General features: G+C 39.3%; 1 protein-coding gene across 1 annotated transcript in view; it reads left to right on the top strand.

Annotated features, from left to right (window-relative positions):
- Positions 1-1,246: 1,246 nt before the first annotated feature.
- The window catches only part of NUF2 (NUF2 component of NDC80 kinetochore complex), a 30,535-nt gene continuing 15,143 nt past the window's right edge, over positions 1,247-16,638 (top strand). Inside the window, exons 1-6 of the mRNA XM_083357557.1 lie at positions 1,247-1,431; positions 8,421-8,544; positions 11,922-11,996; positions 13,103-13,179; positions 14,159-14,220; positions 14,997-15,094. Of these exons, the coding sequence (XP_083213683.1) occupies positions 8,422-8,544; positions 11,922-11,996; positions 13,103-13,179; positions 14,159-14,220; positions 14,997-15,094 (435 nt within the window). The 5' untranslated portion in view covers positions 1,247-1,431; position 8,421. The remainder of the gene's footprint in view (positions 1,432-8,420; positions 8,545-11,921; positions 11,997-13,102; positions 13,180-14,158; positions 14,221-14,996; positions 15,095-16,638) is intronic.

The following is a 16,638-nucleotide window of genomic DNA, read 5'->3' as shown; positions in this document are numbered from 1 at the left end:
CATTTTAAATAAAAGCAGAATTGGAGCGGGAAACAGAGGAAGAAAATGGGAACTAGAGTTGCAAGCACTGGGCTAAATTGGAAACTGGAATTTAAAACTTAAAATTTGAACTTGCCTGGAATCGGGGATGCCAAAATAATTGGACAACTGTTTAATGGGAATTTTAATAGTTAATTTTACTAAAAGTCTAGTCATGAACCTAGGTGATATTCTTGAATGTTCAATGTTCTACTGTATATATTTTTTTATAATACAGTATATGAAACTGAATGCTGAATTCCTATTTCAGGTTCTACCATATTCCAGATTTTTTTTCTTTATGGAAATCATTTATTAATATATTTAAAATTATTCATTGTTACAGAGACTTTAGGGCAGGGTTCTCTATTTGTAGCAGATTAGCACCATCTTGTGGCCTCTTCTAGTTTTGCGTTTTGGATAAATTTTAAGAAGGTTTTATCCAGCTGATTTTGCTTTTCTTTCCTAATAACTGTTTTTTTAAAATCTCTGACAAGACCGACCTATTCTCCAAGGAGAAAAAGATAGGCTGAAAAGTCTGGTGATCTGCCTGTACAATATAAGAAAAGGGGGCTAATATTTTTAAAAATATATTCATTTTTATTGATCCCATTTTAATCTCCAAGAAAGGCAACATCACAGGTTAAGAGCCCTAGTTTTTTCACATGTCAGGGTTAAGTGGAAGACACGAGTCGAGGTAAATTAAGTGGCGGCACTGGGAACCACCCAGCTGCTAACTCAAAGCTGGAAGCAGCCCTGGGATGTGAAGACACGGAGGATTTACCGCAGGTCTTCAAATTTGGCCCTTTTGCGACTTGTGGACTTCAACTCCCAGAATTCCTCAGCCAGCCACGCTGGCTGAGGAATTCTGGGAGTTGGAGTCCACAAGTCGCAAAAGGGCCCAGCTTGAAGACCCCCTGATTTACGGGATAGTGGGGGGGACATTAGAGATCTCCGGCTCTCCAATTTTTGGACTTCAGCCATTGCCTATAGGAAGTTACTATGCCGATTTTCTTCTTGCTTTACATGGGTGGGTGGAAGCCGTCTATCCAAGCCTTGCTCCGCGCTTCAAGAAAAGCAGTCGGTATACATTAAGAGGAGGAACGTTGTCGGACACAACAACAATACATTAAGAAGAAGAAGAGCCGACAGGCGGCTTTCTGCTCCCTCCACGTTCCCCGGTAGCGTAAGGCCTTCGTCAGTCCAACGAAATGGCCGAAAGCCAAGAGCCTTTTCGCCGCAACGCAAAGTTACGTACGGGAAGGGGGTGGAGCTCCCGCCAAATTCGAACGGCGCATTCCGTTTGCTGGGGTAACGGGGGGGATTGCTGAGAGCTTCCTCCTTCTGCTCAACCGTCGTCCGTGTTTTCATCAGCGTAGCTCTCTCCGGGGAAGGAAGAGAGGCTGCCTCCACGTAAGAGCAACTCCGGCAAGGGAGGCCAGGCTTTCGTGACCTGCGAAAAGGGGTAGAGAACAGCCTTCGCCCTTCAAATGGGCGTCCGTGCCTTGAAGAGGATGGCTGTATTTTCCTAAACTTGCTTGGGAGGATCCGGCTTGGGGTTGCGGGGTGTGTGTGTGTGTGTGTGTGTGAGGTTGGTGGAGGACAAGCAGTAGCGCTTCTAACGATGGGGGTCGTCTGGTGGATGATGGAAAGTGAAGAAGTCGCTCTTTTACGTAAACTCAAAATACGCGTTTTCTTTCGACCACCGCGTAACCCGCAACTGTTATTGTTTACTTAATTTTTACCCCGCCTTTATTATTATTTTTTTCCTTTTTTATCGAAAAGTTTTACAAAATTTAATAATAAACCCCCCTCCTCCCCCTTCCCCTACTTCCCAAAGCAGAATACAGGGTATTATATATAACAATCTTATGCAAACGTATGCTAAATATCTATTAAAACATGAACAAACCTTCCACTCTTTAACTCCCTTATAACAAAACTAAGATAATTATAATAACACATCTATAATCGCTAAAAAATATTCATAAGCTATTTGAAATTTTTTAGTCCCATATTTGTTTTGAATATAATCAATCCATCTTTTCTATTCCAAAATATATTTTTCTTGTGATTGTTCTTTCAAATATGCTGAAACTTTTGCCATTTCAGCCACATCCATTACTTTAAGTGTCCATTGTTCTATTGTAGGTAAATCATCTTTCTTCCAATGTTGCGCCACCCAAAGTCTAGCTGCCGTTATTAAATGTAATATTAATTTGGAACAGCTCAAGGTGGCAAACATACTTCTGCCTCCTATTTTCCTCACAGGTGGGTTTTTCACCTCAACTTTGTAATATATAATTCAAGGGGGCAAATATACTTTAATACTCTCGCCTACTGCAGTGACAACAGTAACAACAACCCTTTGAGGTGTGTTTGACGGTGAGACAATGACTACGGCAAAGTCACCCAGCCAACTCTCTTGGTCAAGGGAGGACTGGAGCTCACAATCTGCTGCTTTCTAGTCCAGCTTCACCACTACACCACACTGACTCTCTAGTTCAGGGGTGTCAAACTCAATTTCATTGAGGGCCGCATCAGCATTGCGGTTGCCCTCAGGGCACCTGGTGGGTATGGCCAGGGTGGGTGTGGCCTACTGGGTGGGCGTGGCTAGAGTGTGTATGGCCTACTGGGTGGGCGTGGCCAGCTCTACATCGTTCGCATCAAGGGTGCCTATGGGGGCCTGGGCAGGAGTGGGACAGATCTGAGGGTCTCTGGCAGAAGGAGGGTTTCTGGGCCACGGCCAAGGCAGTGGGGGCCGTTCCCTCACTGTTTCCAGGATGGCTTCGCGGGCCACATGAAACCACTTCGCGGGCCGGATCCGGCCCCCGGGCCTTGTGTTTGACATGTCTGCTCTAGTTTCTTTTTGTCTGGCATAGGAACTGCAAGAGGCTTTGAAGTTTTTAGAAACAAGCCCCTGTGCCCCAATGCTATTTTTTTTCCCCTGAGACTCCTGAGGGATGATAATGCTATCTGAACTTGCTGAGGCAACTTAAGAATTTCCTCTACTAACTGAGTAACCTTTTGGTGATTATCAAGCAGCTGTTATACAGCATACAGGGATATAGCATTGGGATTACGATTAGTAGGAATAGCATGTTGAATTTTCTTTTTTAATGTAATAAAACTTGGATTGTCTTTTCAAAATAGGCTTTTCTAAGTCTATTGCATTCTGGGTTGGTTATTTTTTATGAAATCATCATAAAGCCAAGGGGAAAGCATAAAATGCTTAAATAAGTAACTTTGAAATAAAGCTTTGAATTTACTTGGCCGTTACATCTAATTCAAAGTAGCATTTTCCATGGAGTAATATAATGTTCTCCATTCTCATATCATCAAATATGTCAACTGGCGGCTTCGTAGGCGGAAATAAATGGCATCTATACAATGTTAAAGTAATTTTTTACTTAGTAATTTAAACTTATAAGTAAACTGTTGAAGGAAAAGTCTTCTTCATGGTTCATTCCAAGCTGGGAATAAACAACATGGAGACTGCTTTAGAAAGAAGGTTGTAGTTTATTGAAGAGTGCCATACAGAAAGATGGCTTTGGAAGAAAGAGAGAGAGCACATGTAGAGAGTGGGTTTTTATACCCCCTGGGGCTCTTGAGGTTGTTTCCTGTTCCTGTTTGAGGCTTTGTATTTCCTGTGTCATGTATTTTGACATGAGTCTGAGTGTGCCCTTTGGCATCTGTGGGTTAATCCTATTGTGTCCTGTCTTAGAGTTTGGGTGGGGTATGTAGATTTTAGGTGTCTTTGTCTTCTTAATCTTCTAGCGTCAACCTTCCTGAATGGTTTACATCTGCTTTTCTACAGAGCTGGTTTCTGCTTGGGAGAGGAAGTCTTGGGGCTATTAAGAAAAAACTGGGCATGCTTTTCTGCCTCTTTAAGATCCTTTGAAGAAATATATTTTTCTGCCCTTTTAATATTTCCTTCTCTGGGGGCTGACTTCCCACAAAACTTACAGGATTTAAATTGATTTAAGAACAATTTCCAAAATCTTTTCCCAAGAAAACTCACAACTCTTGTAACTTTGCACGATAAAAGATAGTGGACTCGTTCCATGAATTCTGATTTTCCAATTTAATTCCTCTATTTTGGCTCATAAATTAGATTGATAGAAATCCCTTGTATGTATATCTTCAAAAGGTACACAAATTTGACAGTATCTGTTATTTTGTCTGGAGCCGTATAATCTGCATTGCATTTGATTGAGATGTTTTCTTAATGTTAGGGCGACAACCCCGGGCAAAGGAGGGGTGCGCGCGCAGCCACCTTCAAGCATGCGCTCTCCTCTGTGCGCGCACAGGCAGGGCCGTGATGCCTTTGGTTCACTTCGCCTGGCCACTCCATGTGGTGAGAATGCATCACTGCCTGCCAAAACCAGGCTGGGGTCTGGGTGGCGTAGCGCAGGACAGCGGGAGGGAGGGATGGAAGGAAAGAAGGGTGGCTGTAGCCCAGCACTGATCCTAGGCTCCTGCCCAGCTCACTTGCTTGCAGAAAACATACTGTTTGCTAAGTGATGCCCCAGGATCAGTTATAGCCTGACGCTGATCCTGGGGCTTCACTTAGCGAGCAACATGTTTTCTGCAAGCAAGTGAGCTGGGCAGGAGCCCAGGATCAGTGCCGGGCTACAGCTGATACAGCCGCCCAGAAGTGCGGATGTGCATGTGTATTCACCCGTTGTGCCATCGTTGCTGCAAGTGTTGTGTGGGCGGCAACAGTGCCACTAATATCACAAGGGTGGCAGTATTGCTGCAAACCTTGTGCAGGTGGTGTCAGCGGCAGGTGGGCCGCGGAGCAATCCTCACACAGGGGCAGTGGTGTGAGCCTCCTGCCGGGGCAGTATCACTGCGGGCTGCGGCGTGATCCTTGCGTGGGGGCAGTGGCACGATCCTTGCACCTGGGCGACATTGCTGCGGACCATGGCACGATCCTAGCGCTGGTGGTAGCATTACCGCGAGCCTGGCAGTGGCGGCACCACAAGCTTCACACAAAAGCCGCCATCGCTGAGAGCCTTGCGCGCATGCTCGCAGCCTCGTTTTGCCCCATTTCATGAATTTCTCTTGCCATGTTTGTTCGGTGAATCCCTGCAGTTGTTAGTCCCAGAGTTGTTTAATTGAATCCGGCTTGACTTTGCTTCTCAGAAGGTTGCAAAAGGGGATCACGTGATCCTCCCAGGACAGTGCAACTTGCAAGCAGCATGTTTTCCGTAAGCAAGTGAGCTGGGCAGGAGCCCAGGATCGGTGTGTGCAGCTACAGCTGATCCGTGCTTCTGGGCGGCTCCGCAGAAGTGCGGCTCAGCTGTAGCTACACACCAATCCTGGGCTTCTGCCCAGCTCACTTGCACTTCTGGAAAACATGCTGCTTGCTAACTGAAGCTCTAGGACAGGCACGTCAAAGTTGCGACGTATCGGAACTTTTTTCGATTGCCAAGAATCGGATGGGCCCGGTTTCTCTGTGACGCTCCGGCCCACGGGCCGGCAGTTTGACACCCCTGCTCTAGGATCAGTGCCGGGCTACAGCTGATCCGTGCTTCTGGGTGGCTGTATCAGCTGTAGCCCCCACAACAATTAGCTAGGGCTCGTGTACCACCAGCCAGGTGCTGCATACCACAGGTTGAAAAGTCCTGTTCTAGTCCAACCTGCTGCTCAAGCAGGAGACCTATACTGTTTCACACAAGTGGCTGTCTAGTCTCTTCTTCAAAACCTCCAGTGATGAAGGACTCACAACCTCTGAAGGTAAGCTGCTCTGCTGGCTAATTGTCCTCACTGTTATGAAGTTTCTCCTTAATTCCAGGTTCCTTTTCTCCTTGATTAGTTTCCATTCATTGTTTCTTGTCTTGCCCTCTGGTGCTTTGGAAAATAAGTTACTCTTTGTGGCAACCTCTCAAATATTGGAATACTGCTATCATGTCTACCCTAAGTCCTTTTTTCTAGGCTAGCCAAATACAAATCCTGCAACTGTTCTTCATATGTTTTAGTCCCCAGGCCTTTAATTATCTTAGTTGCTCTTCTTTGTGCTTAAATTAAATTAGATTAAATTTCATGTTGTTGGATAGGATCCATTGTTCAAGTCTGTCAAGGTCTTTTTTGATCCTGAGCTTGTCTTCTGGGGTGTTGGCTATTCCTGCCAGCTTAGTGTCATTTGCAAATTTGATGAGTTCCCCTTCTATTCCCTCATCTAACTCATCTAAATTATGAAGATATTGAAGAGTACTGGGCCTAAGATAGAATCTTGTGGTATGCCACTGCTTACTGCCCTTCATGTAGACATAGCACCATTAAGGACTTCTTGAGTGTGGTTTGTCAGCCAATTACAAATCTGTCTGGTTGGTTATGCTGTCTATTCCACATTTTTCTAGCTTACCAAGAAGCAGGCTGTGATCTACTTTGTTGCATGCCTTGCTGACGTCTAAGCAGTGGCGTAGCGTGGGTTGTCAGCACCCGGGGCAAGGCAAGTAATTTGCACCCCCCCCCTCCACAGAGGGCGGCGACCCGGTGGCTCGGATCGGATTCGCACAGCCAGCACTGCAGTGAGAGAGAGTGAGTGAGCCAGGCAGGGGCAGAGAGCTGCGAGTGCGAGCACGCCCCCCCAGATGTTGCGCCCGGTGCGGCCGGCCCCCCCTGCACCCCCCACGCTACGCCACTGCGTCTAAGTATACTATTTTCACACTATTTTGCTGATCTACTAATACAGTTACTTTGACAAAGAATGAAATGACGTTGGTTTGGCATGATTTGTTTTTAACAAATCTGTACTGGCTTTTAGTTATAACATTTATTTATTTCTACGTGTTTGCAGATCTGTTTTTAGTTTTATTTTCCAGTATCTTCCCAGGTATTGATGTTAGGCTGATTGGTCTGTAGTTTCTTGGGTCTCTTTTTTTTCTCTTTTTTTGACAATGGGAACCACATCAGCTCTTTTCCAATCCTCAGGTAATTCCCTGGTATTCCAGGATTTTTAAAAGATATGGTACAATGGTTCTGACTTCTGAGATAACATCTGCCAGCTCCTTCAGAACTTTGGGATGTAATCCACCAGGTCCTGGCGATTTATATTCATTAAGATCAGATAGGTATTCTCTAACCATTTTCTTGTTTATTTTAATTTTTATTTCTAGTCTGTCTTTTACAGTTAGGTTTTTGGTAGGTTGGGCTATAGTTTCTGCATGAAGATTGATGCAAAGAATGAGTTAAGCAGTTCTGCTTTCTCTCTGCTGCCTATTATTTATATGTTGAAATAATATAAATAACAAAAAAAGTCAAGGAAACAGTAAGTCCACTTAAGAGAGAAGATGGTAAGGAAGTAACAGGCAGCAGAGAGAAAGCAGAACTGCTTAACTAATTTTTTTATTATCTTTGATTTTTTTTATTGAAAAGTTTTACAGTACATTTTTGAATACAAAACCCCTCCCCTCCCTCTCCCCAAACCTCCCCAACTCTCCCCTCCCCTCCCCCTCCCCCCTCCCCGACTTCCCAGAGCTAAATACAGGGTATAAAAATACAAACAAACATAATCTAAAATATGCAAACAACAATAAGATATTAAATTCTATCACACTTTAACTCTTAATAAAATAACTACAAGCTAACTATACATCATATAAATCCGCTACTTATTCAAATGCTAAGTGAAACTTTTTAGTCCCATATTCTGAATATAATCTATCCATCTCTTCCACTCCACGGTATATCTCTGTTGCGATTATTCTTTCAAATACGCTGAAATCTTTGCCATCTCCGCCAAGTTGGAAACTTTTAAAGTCCATTCTTCTATAGTCGGCAGGTCTTCCTTCTTCCAATATTGCGCTACTAAAAGTCTTGCTGCCATAATTAAATTCAACATCAATTTAATATCTACAACGGTGGTATCTGTGATAATACCCAATAAAAACAATTGCGGAGAAAACTTTATCCTTTTCTTGAATATCTTTTGCATATTCCACCAAATTTTAATCGAAAAAGCTTTAACCTTTTTACAAGTCCACTATATATGAAAATACGTTGCATCCTCACAACCACACCTCCAACATTTGGGCTGGCAGTTCGGATACATACTTGCTAATTTTTTAGGATCTAAATGCCACCTATAAAACATTTTGTAAAAGTTCTCTCTTAAATTTTGGGCCTGTGTAAATTTTACATTTCTCACCCAAATCTTTTCCCAAGTATCTTTGACTTTTATTGCAAGCTTCTTTCATACTGAGCCTTTGCTTTCCTGACTTCATCTTTGCAGATTTGGGCTATCTGCTGATACTCTGCCTTAGTTATGTGTCCCTCTTTCCATTTTTTGTACTTGTCCCTTTTGTTTTTCAGGCAAGATTGGCCAAGTGCTGCTACACACAAGGATTTGTTTGCTTATGCAAATTTTTACATTTACATAATTTAATGTTTTGCAGGATGGATAATTGTACTTTTCCAAGATACAGTGACAATGACATTGTGGCACACATTCGCAACTCTTTACTGAGTGGAAATGAGGCTAAAAACTTTTCAAAAAGTGATTTATTTCCAAACGTGAAGGTAAGAGTTTTTATATTCAGTGGAATTGGAACTCATGTAAGGGGTTTTTTTATGTCTTCAAGTCAGTTTTTGACTTATGACAACTGCCTAGACTAGTCCCTGAAGTTTTATTGGCAAGGTTTTTGGGGGTTTGTTTGCCATTGCCTGCTGCCTAGGATGAGAGAAAGAGACTGGCCCTCTTGGCTTTGTGTCTAAAACTTATGGTCTTGTTTCTTCAATCTTCTGGAGAAATGAAACATTAGAAAGACTAATTTTTGAGATTCAACAGATGTGTTAACAGATATTAATGAAATCTCTCATTAATGCTGTCTCCAAGAAAGTTCTACAATCTAATTTAGGAGGGAATGGTATCTATTAACAAATCTTGGTTTAGCATTCTGTAATTTTCCTACGTCACCCCTAGTAATAGAATTTTTATTTCTCTTTCTTATCCAAATGCTCTTCATTGAACCATTGTGTTAAGATTCCTGGATCTTTAAACATGTGCATGTATTTCACATATATCACCATATTTCCCCTATGTCTGGTCTATTTGTTATACCCTTCAATCCTTGCATGCTAGTCTTGCATTTCAACCCACCAAATTTCAGTGACTTAAATCATATTTATTTTTATTTATTTTATTTATTTTAATTCCATTTATATCCCGCCCTTCTCCGAAGACTCAGGGCGGCTTTACAAACTTAGCAGTAGCCTTCATTCTATGTATATGCCTGCTTATTAGGGCTTCCATACACCCCAAGCGGCATTATTACAAAGTCAGCTTATTGCCCCCAACAATCTGCGTCCTCATTTTACCTACCTCGGAAGGATGGAAGGCTGAGTCAACCTTTCCCTCCTGCATTAAAACTTTCACTTCCTGCTTCTTCCCATACACCATGCATTTCTAAAGAATCACTGGGAAACTTAGGTCTGACTCTTTAGGTCCAGTGACAATTATCCCTTTATTTTCATATGGATCATTAGAAAGGGGTAGCTGTCAGTGGATTTAAAAAATCAGAAGCCTTTTGGTCACAAGGAAAAAGGACATTTTTTTTTACATCCGTTGGGTTGAACGATTTCTGCTTTATCACCATAACATAGTCCTTAACAGATGTTCAGTAAGATTCGCACTGCATCATCTCCAGCAATTCAGGCTTTGCTTCACCTGCTTCATCTCCCCCAACTATTCTATAAGTCAGGAAGACTTCCAAGATCCTTGAGTTAGGGGAGGCCCCAGGTGTGATCCAATCAAGATATTCTGCAACCCTCTCATTCCAGGTAGACCCCGGGTCCTCAGTTGGATTTAGCAGCATATCCTCAGACACAATCCCAAGCTTACTCTGGAGCCCAAAGGTGTACATCAGTTGCCTGGGGTGGACCAATCTAATAGATCCTGTCTACCTGCGGTGGAGGACAGTGCCAGAGAACTGCATTATTCATCAGTTTTAACAGTCTAGCCACCAGATGTTAAAACTTGATAGGAGTTATGATTATATGAGATGAAAAGGGAGTTTAGGCTACTGGATCCAATGTAAGTTTTCTTTGTCATCCCCTCTGCTCTTCATGACTCTACTTTATCTCCTTTTTTTGCAATGTCTTTTCTTGTGGACAGTCAAAACCTGTTTTTGTCACAAAGGCTTGAAAACTTTTCCTCAGTTTTGAGTACAGAATTCTACATCTCTTGCATTTGATTGTCAGTTCCATTTACTGTATTTGCTCTTTTTTTGTATACTTATAGCCAGTTGCTTCCTCTGTACGCTTTTTAGTACTACCTCCTTTTTTGATGTGGTAAATCTTCATCTTTCATTAATGAAGTGCTGCTAATGAGTCATCAGTTTTTCCCTCCAAGAATCACAAGTGTGACATATTATGACTATAGATTTCTCTCCAATGATCTTACTTTTCTTCATTGGCTCTAGCAATCAAAGCTTTAATTTTTTCTTGTTCACTTCTCAGAAATCCATACTCTTCACTTAGAAGGAAAATTTGCTAGAGAATTCCTTTACCAAACTTCATTGGCAAACATCCTTTTGTTCTCCATGTTCTTTTGTCCAATGAGCCCACTCTCTGGAACCTGCCTGTAGGAGGAATGTTATTAAAAATAATTAATTTTTACTAATTAATTTTCTAATTATAGAAAACAGTTACTCAGTGACTTGCAGTGGGCAATCAGCAGTTATTTAGAATATGCCCTTTCTATCCTGAACAGTTGAACCTTAGAAAGTAGAGTTGCCAGACATTCTCCTTTCTTCCTTGTGTTAAAATGGCATTTCTCACAACAATAATCTTGTGCAGTAGGTTGAACTAAGAATGACTGGGCTTAAGTCATCAACTGAGCTTGCAATATTGAGGGATGGCTTTGAATGGGTCTTCACAATGCTATGTCTTACATTCTAAATACAGTAAACTTGACTTGATGCAGTAATGGCCAAAATTGTGGAAACCTTTTGGGAAAAGTGTATTTTTGAGGTTTGATGGCTAATACCACTTTTTTTTGGAGTAGTTCCATAAAATTATATATCAATGGCATGTAATGCGACAAAGTCTGTTCAATTATCTGTACTATATTCTATGAAAAGTTACAGCCACATAACCAGAAAAAGGAAGCACAACTTGCTTAGGTTGATATCAGGTAGCTTTCCTTCATCTGATTGTGGCCAATGAGCATGAGTGTTTAGAGAGCCAATCATGTGTCATCTTGGTTTGGCAGCGAGCCAATCAGATCACAGTAGGATTCAGTTATTGATGTCATGTATTGAAGCTGAGAGGAGGACATTTATCAGTGTGTTATGTGATTGCTGTTAAGATGGTTGGGGTTTTTTGTGTTCTTTCATTTAGTGAGCTTGTAAAACGTAATAAAATTAAAGTAATGATGCAAAGAGTTGACTGGTTGCCCAGAAAGCGATGTAAAATAGTATTATTAAGTGAACAAGGCTACAGTTATAAAGAAATTAGAAGAAAAATTGGTGGAAACTTAACCAAAGGTAGCATTTCCACTGTACACTTTTCCCAAAAGGTTTTCACAATTTTGGCCACTACTGTAGACAAGTAATTTTCAGCCTCTTTAAGTGAAAGCATATTCCAATCTGTTAAAAAAATGTGGAATGTTATATTTACATTTGCTGTAAATTTAAGTATTTTTTTCATCAGCTACACAATTAGACGTGAAGAAGATTTAGGAATATTTTATTTGCCCACAGGGTTAATTTTGTAACCAGGAATGATATAAAAATGCACTCTTAATATACATTAATATATTTTAAATTTTTGCCTTGAACTTATCTTGAACTTTGCAGAGTTCTCACTCTGGTAGTGTAAGCAAATTAAATAGGTTCTATGTAAAATAAAATTCATATATTATTGTAAATTGTGTTAAATTGTACTTCTCTTTTTAGCCTGAGATATTGCATATGATTTTCATAAGAGTTTTGCGAAGTGTGTATGGAATCCGTGTGGAACATTTTTACATGGTAAGAATATATTAAGTCATGGGGGGAATGCATTGAAACTGGAATGAGGTGGAATTTTAGTAGTTCCCTATATTGTTTTACTTTGCCTTTGAAGACTAACAGATTTATTATATTTATTGTCTTAAGATTGACAGTACACAAAATCTTTGGTCTTTAAGCTGCTACCATGAATTTTGTTTATTGCAATAAATTAATAGCTCCATATCTGGCAATCATGATCTTTACAGTTTGTGGAGATGGGAAAAAACATATGGTCTCCTAAGTCACAAGATGGCTGGCAAATAATTATACAAGTTTTCCCTGGCTTAGTTATCCAAGATAAATGTGGTTCCATGTGCCTTCTCTCTGCCTGATGGTTCTTTTTTTCATAGTAAATGAGAGAGCTAAAGCACTTCATTGGATTATTCAACATGAAATTGTTTTGCATGCTGTTCTGGAGTAATGACAGCTTTATGCTGGGTTTAAACATCACAGGAACCCAAGAATTTCTTAAAGATGGTTTTAAGCCCATTGTTGTAATCTAGTTTATACATGACACTAAACTGAAAGCAAATAAAAAGCATGAGTAGGTGTATTTCCTGACTAGTAACAACTTCCCAGAATTTTTCCAGAGTGTTTTCCAAAGTTTGGTTCCTTTAAGAATATGCTGTTTCTACATATAATTTTGTCTGTTAAAATTTTATATTTAGAGCATAGAATGTTCACCAGTTAATATAGGGATATCTAATTAATCTATAGATATATAGTTAACATATAAATGAAGAATCTAGACAATGTGGTGACTTTTTAGATTCCTCATGACTAGGTGAAGATTTGTATCATAATTTACTAGAAACGGAATAATGATCAAACTCTAGTTTTATACCCTTCTGAAGATGGATTAAAGCAGTACCTATGCAGTTGATTATTGTAAAATTACAGTGTTCTGGAATTAAATGTATAGTCCTGAAGCTTATTGGAGGGGTACACAGTCCTGTGAAAATGTGGACTGTGATACCCCACTATATATGGATAGCTTGCTATAAATGAATGTTATATTATCAGAGGAACTGGATGAAAAAAATATATATTTCATTAGTTACTCCTCATTGATTTTCTTCAATTAGATGCCAGTGACATTTGAAACAGTATATCCTCAGATTTTTGAAGGCTTTCTACCCATAGGAAATCTATTTATTAATATGTAAGTATCCTGAAATCATGTTTTATATTTGGTTTTCTTTGTGGCTTAGTTTCGTTTGTATGAATTTGAATTTGGGAGTGTGTTTCTCTGCTATTAAAAAACTTAACTAGATTAGATGGTTCTTTTATTGTGGCAATAAAAGTATAAAGAATTCATTTTGTGTTCAGTGAAATTGATTATATTATTTTTGGAGCTATATAGTATATACTATACTGCTTTAGATTTTAAAGTAAAAATGTATCCCAGATTATGCAACGGTATTTCCCTGGTACACCTTAAACCAAATGAATATTTTTGGAATCATGTGATTGTTTTAACTGGTCTGAAATGCAGCATTGCCTTTCTGTTATGTAATTATACATACTGATAGAACTTAATGACTCCAAAGATTCATATTCTTTTTGGTGCTGTACTGCTTTGCAAAGGTAACTTTGTTCAAGCAAACACCTGAGAACTGATGGAAGACTTCAATAAATATAAGTACTAACAGAAAAAGAATCTATATTTTTAACATGTAAGTTGTCATGTAGTATTACAGTGTAATTAACATATTTTTCCTAGACTTTCTGCTTTTAAAAATTTAAAAAAATGAATCTAACTCATTTACCGTATTTATCGGCGTATAACACGCACCGGCGTATAACACGCACCTCATTTTAAAAAGGAAATTTCAGCTGCAGCTTCGGATAATGGGTCATTAACATTATATCGGCGTATAACACGCACACATCATTTGCCCCCTATTTTCAGGAAGAAAAAGTGCGTGTTATACTCCGATAAATACGGTAATTCAAAGGGAATATTAAAATAGTAGGACTCTGCAGCACTATTCTGTAACATTTAAAACTCTGGTTATAGTTGTTTCCTTTATTATTTTCCTATAAAATATAATACCAAGGAAACAACTACATTGTGAATTATAGTGGTGAAGTAAATAGTGTAACTAATCTAATTAAAGAATATGTAAATTTTTTGACAGGGAGCGGTTTTTCCCGATCTGTCTTATCAAAGACTTCCAGATTTCAGACATTATAAATCCAAGTAAGCATTACAAAATTTTTTGGTTTGTGTATGCTTCATAGCTCAAAGGGTCATATATTTTTACTTACCCGAAACTGGCTCGCTAGATTTTATTTTTTATAGTTAGGTTTACATTTCAGTATTAATTTTCTCAAGAGCAATGGTTAGTAAAATCATATGAAAGAGTTGACAAAGTTTCTAATTTGTATAAAATATCAGAACAAACACTTGTATGAAACTTTCAGAATCCTAGCCTCACCCATGTTCAATTTCAGAATTGGAAACAACTGTTCTTAGAAATGAATTCCAAAATAGATTTGAATGAGATTCTTTGCTGTAAACATCTGGATGTTTTGCAGTGGTTTGATAATGAATTAGATCCTTAATTGTATAATAGCCACTCAAGCCACCTTCCTCTTTAAAAAGTCTTAAAGTATTAAATTAGATATAAAAATAGAAATCTGGAATGGATTTTTAAATGCAAAGGTTACAAATTCAATTATATGTTTCATTATGAATACCAAAGAAGAATGTCAGCATTCTGCAGTACCTGCCTTTGTTCATATGCATGAGACTTGCATTCAGATGTGATCAGCTCCCAATACAACTTATCTGAAATAATTTAAAGTACATTTCTGGTACACAGTTCAATAAACACTCAACATTTTCATTGATTCCTTAGTTGCCAGATGTCATCTCTTGGTTAATTTGTTCTCAGACAGATAAGAGTTTAAATCTTATAATTCTCTGAAAAAATTATTAAACTATGGGTGTCTTTTAACTGTTTCATTTTGTAGAAGCAAAGAGGACAAGCTGGTTGTTGAGTGGTATTCTTAATTTTCTATTATTCTGTAACTCACGGCGTGAAGTCTACTTGGAAATCCAGAGTGCACATGTAAGATTAATTTTTGTTTTTTTCCTTGTCAGATCTTCAGAAATGATAATTCTGACAAATTGAGAATAGTGTATTGCAGAAAGTTTCTTCCAGTTTCTTGCATCTTTTGTTTCACATTGTTACCTTTCTAGATGTTAATCTGTTACACATCATGTGTGATTAAATGCATTTAATGATTTTTTTTGGTGCCACTTTAGTAAACAGTTTAGCTACCCTTGTCTAGAATGTGCATGAGATTACCTTTTGCTTCTAGTTTCATTTCTATTAGTTTTTATTATATTAAATAAAAACTTTAATAGTATTTTTTAAAAGAAACAATATATACCGGTACTAGTTGGGCTTTTTACAAATTCAGCCAGTTCAACAAAAAGCCAAATTTTAGTATTTGTCAAATTCTAAATAATGTTACTAGGGATGCAGTGGCTCAGTGGGTTAGGATGCTGAGCTTGTCGATCAGAAGGTCGGCAGTTTGGCGGGTCGAATCCCAACTGCCGTGTAGCAGAGTGAGCGCCTGTTACTCGTCCCAGCTTCTGCTAACCTAGCAGTTCGAAAGCACGTAAAAATGCAAGTAGAAAAATAGGGACCACTACGGTGGGAAGGTAACAGCGTTCCATGCGCCTTTCGCGTCTAGTCATGCCGGCCAAGCACTGGCTCTTTGGCTTTGAAATGGAGATGAGCACCGGCCCTTAGAGTCGGAAACAACTAGCACGCATGTGCGGGGGAACCTTTACCTTTACCTAAATAATGTTAAACTTATTTGATGATCTTGAGCTAACCTTTCACTTGTTCTGCAACCTTCCTGACAGATAAAATTGCAAAAGAAAGTAGAAGAGTCTTATGCAGCTTTTTGGTGAAAGGATATATAAATCTGCAAGAAAAAGGGCTAAGCAAAATCTGGATCCATTCCTTTTTTTCTCAGTAGTAACACTATCTTACATTGCAAAGCTGCTGCTGTCTCATGTTGCCTATAATATCAGTTATGTTTATTCTTAAAACTAAAAAATTGTATAACTAGATTATTAATGAAGGAGAACCATTTGTAGCTTAGGGTTGAAAAGAGGGGTTCTTGATGCTCTCTGAGCTTGCTTGTTTTCTTCAAGATGTTTCATTACCCTAACTAGGTAACATTATTAGTGCTAGTAAGGGGTGCTGTTGCTGTCAGTTCATATTCTGGTGTCTTGCCTATCTGTGTGAGTGGGGGTGGTCTTAGGGATTTTTTGATTGGGCTGTTTACTAATGGCTCTTGGGCAGTTTCTTGATTGGGGTATTGCTTACTTGACCTTGACTAGGCCAAATCCAAACATGCTAGGGAATATGTAGAAGCCTGGCACTCTGACAAATCAGCCATCAATAGACATATAGACATTAACAACATCTAATAGGCTATGCAAAATAGACCATTAACCAGCCCAAAAGAGAAAAAAAGATTCCAGCACTTCTCCACCTGTAATCAGCACTCAGATCAGCACAGATTAACTCCAAGGTCATCTTCAGACCAACAATCAAATAAGCAATACCCCAAGCAAGAAACTGCCAAAGAGCCA

Source organism: Vipera ursinii, assembly GCF_947247035.1.
Source record: "Vipera ursinii genome assembly, chromosome: 3".
In the NCBI taxonomy this organism is placed as follows: Eukaryota; Metazoa; Chordata; class Lepidosauria; order Squamata; family Viperidae; genus Vipera; species Vipera ursinii.
This window is presented reverse-complemented; position numbering and strand designations above follow the sequence as displayed.